At 39.4% G+C, this 6,000-nt stretch overlaps 1 protein-coding gene across 2 annotated transcripts in view; it reads right to left on the bottom strand.

Moving 5' to 3' along the window:
* Window positions 1–246: 246 nt before the first annotated feature.
* MEGF6 (multiple EGF like domains 6) overlaps window positions 247–6,000 on the bottom strand; it is a 1,140,767-nt gene continuing 1,135,013 nt past the window's right edge. For both annotated transcript variants that reach the window (XM_085609125.1, XM_085609129.1), the window contains one exon: window positions 247–3,856. In XM_085609125.1, the coding sequence (XP_085465251.1) occupies window positions 3,786–3,856 (71 nt within the window). In that variant the 3' untranslated portion in view covers window positions 247–3,785. The remainder of the gene's footprint in view (window positions 3,857–6,000) is intronic.

Here is a 6,000-nt window from a genome sequence, read left to right as displayed (position 1 = left end):
TTTTGCAACATCCTGATTTGGTGGAAAACTTTGCATGACGATGGGCCATCAATCAGTACTTTTGATATGTTCATTATTTTCAAGTGTTCGCTTTTAACTAAACTTCTTTATCTGTAAAGCTCTTAGTGAACATCTTACTGATGCATCATAAGTAGAGATACCAATTGAAAGATGAAACCACAGCAAACTCTTCTCTCTTTAAAAATAACATTGTAATATGTGGTCCCCATCAAACAACCAATTCAAAACAATATAAGAGGGAACTTTATAAATTAACTGAGTACAATTTTATACATACAGTACAAACATAAACGGTTGTGGTCCAAATTCAGAACCATGGAACAGTACAGCGAATTTAACAAGTGTGTATATAGCCTCCCCTTTAGCCTCCCAGAAAATGTGTGTCATGGGTGCACTACAAGGAAGAAACAAACACTTTGCTCTACAGCATATTAATTTTGCTTCACAACACATTTGCCTTCCTGTTTTTCTGGCTAGAATAGTGGTTTATGTGTTCAGCATCTCTATATAAGAACTTTATTTACAGGAACATTTAACAGCAAACAGACTAACGTTTTGTTTACAGCCACGTGACACTGTAAACATGGCAACATTGCAGGAAGGATTTAAAAAAAAAAAGTTACAAGAATTAATTGGAAACAATTTTGTTTTTAGAAATTCCACCTATCCTCACAACCTGATTTCTCAAAGTACTTCCAGTTTGCTAAAAGCTATGCCTAACCTATGATATTTAAGGTGGGTCACACGCTCCTGAGTTGATACATGCTGCAAGTTCACTGTCGAGAACCAAAGGCCTTGTCGAAAGTATAAAGGGGCATCATTCAAGGTTATGGCCAGTGTTACCAAACTGGTAACAATGTTTACATTCCTATTCAAATTTCATCTAATTCTCTTCCTCAATATGTGTTTGATATTAAGTTATCTAAGGCTGAGAAAATATTTATACAGTTGGAGCCAGGATGGAATTTATTGAAATTTGTTTTGGGATTTTTGCTTCTATAAAAATCCCAATTTTGCAGATTCTAAGAAAGTATAAATGGGATTAATGTAATCTATTTACAGATACCAACAACATTATAACAGCATTTCCTGGAGCACCTTGCTTAAGGGGGAGACCGCAGTAGTGATATTGTTCAGGATAACATAGCATGCCCAATGGTATATGCTAAAAACTGACGTTTGACTTCCAGGCTCAAAAATGGTGCTCTGATCACTTGATTACAATTGGACCGTCTTGACAAAAAAAGAACCAGGCACAACTTGAGGATGGAAAGAATACTCTCGTAATTATTATCCTCAGTTGATTTCATGTCAGTGTAAGTTTGACAAATAGGTTTGCGAGCAAGGTTCAGATGGTCAGTAGGCACTTTAAACAATATAATATAAATTCTTTCATATGTCTCCAATTCACAAGCTTTCACTTCCATGTCATTTAAGCAATGAGCAACTGTACACGTACAGATATGGGGTATGAATCATGAAAAGCAAATCTGATGGCTAACCAGGGAGTCCATCCTGCAGAAAGGTGTGTCTTATTGCCATGACAGAGAACTGTTTCATCTTAAATCTCCTCCTGAGCAGATTATGCATAGCCTTGATTCTAAAAGTGCTTCATGTTATTGCACACTTCCCAACTACTGAAAAGTTAGAAACATTGATATTCTGTGTCAGAAAGTTGGACAGGCATAACAATTAATTGAACAGATCAGACCTTTAAAAGTGGCAACCCAGAAATCCATTCAAAAGGGCCAATTTCAAGTCTTTACATCTAGACTGACTTTCTAACTAGAGATTGCCAACATATTACTAGAGAACCTAGTAACAAAAATGAACATAATTTTCAAATCAGGTGTCAAATGGATATCTGTTTCAAAGCAAAACATCCTCACATGGAGAGCTTCTTTAGTAAGTTGTTACCAAAAAGCCAAACATTCTTTTCAAGAAAATCAAACATATAAAACTAGTATTCTTTCTTAATAATGCTCTTATTCCTATTTTAAAGGCCGCCACATGGTCACTGGAGTACATCTACTGAAGACATTCTTAGATTCTGACCTGAGGGTAGACCCTACTTTATTTCAATCTAGCATGAAAAGCATTTTGATTTGAAAGTGAAATAGTTGTTACTCTCACTCTCTTAGCATGTGACTTTTCAGTGGATCCAATGCTGAAGAAGAAAATGGAAAGATGCAATGTGGTGATCTGTTCCTACTCCAAAGATGCCTCGCTTTAATGATGTTGAACATTCAAAATATTCTACAGAATAATCTGAGAGCTACATCTTCACAATAAGGAGTTTCAAAGCAAATGACTCTATATCTGTTCTCATGCTGGCAACTTTTTAGTTTAGGGGGATAACTTTTATTTTTAGTTCATCGTTTATCTTTTTTCTTATTCTGGCATATTGTGCATGAAAAGTAATGTACAAACAATCAGATCTAATACACATCTAGAATACAGCCATACACCAGACAACATCCTCTCTCTTTCCAAATCTTAAAAAAAAAAAAAATGCGCTACACACAGATTGTCCTGATTTTGTGCAGTTTGCTGATTTGAGTCTTGGCTATAGATAGGACTCCTTCCCAGAGAAAAACAAAATCTTCTATTTATTTATTCTCTAGGGCCGTGCCCTAGGCTTCCTTCTTATCCATGTTCTGCTTCATATCAGTTTATTATGGCTATTCTCCCCTGCGTACTGATATTGATGAAACAGAAAGCTCATCCTACACCCCACACCACATCTACTGTTCTGAATGGGGGTTGAAGGGTCAAAGTAAATGCCATTGATTTAAATCTCATTTAATGCCCCAGGTGGGAGGTTTATTGTCTTTGTATTCAGCATGATGTGCCAAGCTTTGTCCTAGATCATTTTTTCTGATGATAAGCAGGATGGCAGCACCCTGCACTATTTGTATGGGTGAAACTTCGAAAACTAAATCAAAACCTTGAGCTAAGATATAATAGGAAAGGTTTTTTATGGCCTGTCCTGCGAGTTCTTGTTAATGTATTTTTGGTCATTGCTGCAGCTTGGAATTGAAGCAAGGCAAATATTTAGCAAGATATCAGGAATAATTGTTCTCCTTTAATCATGAGGCCCGTGGGAAATAAGGCAAGCCCATTCTAAACACTGAGAAACTTTTCAAGCAGTAGTATGCATGCGTGCCGCCTACAGCACCACATATGGTGACCAGACCTGAGGACCGGCTTGTCTGTATGTTGCCCAGGGGATTTGTGCAGTCTCACACATGTTGATATAAACAGAAATTAGGACTATACTTTCGGACAAGCATATGAAGACCAGCCCTCTTGGGGGTGGACAATCTGAAGATAAAATGTTCCTTTTACCTAAGAGCTTAAATAACCCATTAGGAGAAAACAAAGCTTGCACCATGTTGTCCACTGGAAATGGAGATACCAGATGTCCATGTACTGTTGAGTTGGTTGTGTCGAGTGAATCCGTTTCACTCATTGTTTTCTTATTCAGCATCTTCTGGGCTCCATTGTCGAGAACACTGACGTCTTTCTTTCCTCCTTGTATTTGAAGTCCAAGTTATCCAAGCTCTCTGGGACGGTAGGAGAGTTTGTAAAAATCAGAAAAGTACAAAACGCAAAGTGCGGTTCTCTCACCAAAACTCTATCCCAATATCACGTTCAACTGGTGAAGAGCATGTCCATCTGTAAACTGCTCTTGGAGAAACCAGTGGTGTGATGAGAATGTTACTTCTGTTTTCTCTCCTTGATCAGCCAATTCCACAGAGTGACTACGGTGAGCGCTGGACCGCCTGTAGGACAAACCTTGTAGAGGATCTGGCAAGCGTTCGAGTACGCGTGACTAGATAGAGAAGAAAAAGAGGCTTTCAGGTTTCCGTATAGCAAGATACTTTCGGTAGGATAGGTGTACGGCAGAGTATGGTATGAACATGTTTATAAAAAGGGCTTAGACACAACAAGACGTTATTGCGCTGACTAATTAGAGTGTTCATTATCTCTGTACGTTTCAAAAACAGCTTACTCCCAGTTAAACTGTGACAAGTGGATTTCCACACAAGGGACATTTTCCCTAAGAAATAGAAAGGGCAAATAAGAAACAAGCACCTCTACACTGTCAATAATTGTTTTAATGTGGGACTTCCAGGCAGTCGCTTGTAAATTGTACACTTTCTGTTAACTCATTGACAAAGAGTCCTATATTGTAACATTGCTAGATTTCACAGTGACATCATGAAACAAACTAGAAATAAATCAAACAATAACTACAATTATGGCAGGTATCAATTTTCTGAAGGTACTGCACTGTATGTGAATCTTTCTTATTGTAATACAGAACTTTATATAATGGAAAATTAAGACATTCGTTCATTGTCATAAACATGGTTAATGCAGGAGAGACAGCCTGGCTGAACCATGGCTTTTTCTGTATGTATGTGGCATGAACATAACCTAGCATAAAGACAGTGCTAGGAAGAGTCAAGGGTAATATGCATTCAATGAGAAGGGTTAAGTGGGCTCAGTGTGCGGAAGTGGAGTGTTACAGCATCATGATGTAGTGTTGTTTATAGAGGCAAAGAGGTGTGTCTTCTGCTCCTTCAGGGTCTGGGTACTAATTATGGATACGGGATGTTGTCCCAGGGTATGCTCCATTGGAGCATACTACCCAGCTATTATCGTTGAATATCCATAGTCATGTGTCTGACCCGGCTATGCTAGATGCGACTCCTTTCAGTGGATTAGAGTAAATGGGTAAAACAAGGTCTTTTCAATTAGATGTGCAGCTAAGCCTTAAAGCATGAGAACCCCAGGTTCTCCATTGTCCCAAGTGATATTCTAATTTATACATGGATGTCCTTTTTAAGATCATCCAAGAGAGTTGATTGTCACATCATGCCATTACTGATGATGCACAGTTATAGATCAGGGTCTCTTCCACCTATAACTGTGCACCAAGGCCAGCTAGATGATTATGTTGTGGACTGGATGTGGACTACCTTGCACAGCTCATAACTATTTAGTTATCCTCTGCTGGGTGGGGAGGGGCACAGAAGAGAGCTTCATTCTCAATGGTTGTTGCCTCTCACATTTGACAAACCTTTGACAAATGTAGGCAAAATAAAGAATTGTGTATGACAGGATTTCACTGGCATCTCAGATGACTAATATGGAAATAAAATCTGCTAACCAAATGGCATTTAAAAACGTGTTTCTATTCATCGAGAGAAACAAACAGGAGAAGACAAAGGACATTGGTGGGCACTAGCTAAATTAAACTACTGTAAAACCGTCAAAACAGGTCTTCCATAAAGTATCCTCCAGAGCTTGAAGGAAATTCTGAATGCAGAATTTTCAATATGCATTTAACTGCTGAAAAGGTGATTATGTCCTGAGAAGCTAGTGGACTCATCCAAGCGTGTTGGCACAGCATAACAACTGTGTTCAGAGATCGTGTTTGCGGACTGGAGACCGCACTTTGAGACTTGTTTGAATGTATCCAATCTGCCATGGACCAAGTCTGGAGAGAGCTTTTTTGTGTGGTGCTGCAATATGAGCATTAGTATTGCCAATTTCCTCAAGGCACTATCATAGCGGCTCGGAAGGCAGGTGCATTTGCAATGCAGACGGCCAGACTGCCAGAGGCAACGGTCTTAAGGTCCATGGATTCAAGCTTCTTTGCCTTTCTATCAAGAGGAACTACACTGTGGGGAAGGTATTCAAGTTTGAGTATGGTTTTTGTATAACCTGACTTTCCTGTGACTGGTGAGGGGACAAAAAGTGGGGTCACCAGGAGCAGCCCTATGGTGTCTGGACGTCAGCTGTGGAACTGCAGAGTTCGAAAGGGGTTTCTCCCAGGTAGTCATGTGAGGGTCAGGCGGGCCTTCCCGAACTAAGGCTAAACAAGTGTACGAGCTCCCCACTGACAGAGGAGGGCTGCAAGGTCATGCTGTTAGACTTTGTCTCCACAGAGGGAAGGCTATGCAGAGC

This window comes from Triturus cristatus, chromosome 1_2 (genome assembly GCF_964204655.1).
Source record: "Triturus cristatus chromosome 1_2, aTriCri1.1, whole genome shotgun sequence".
Classification (NCBI taxonomy): Eukaryota; Metazoa; Chordata; class Amphibia; order Caudata; family Salamandridae; genus Triturus; species Triturus cristatus.
This window is presented reverse-complemented; position numbering and strand designations above follow the sequence as displayed.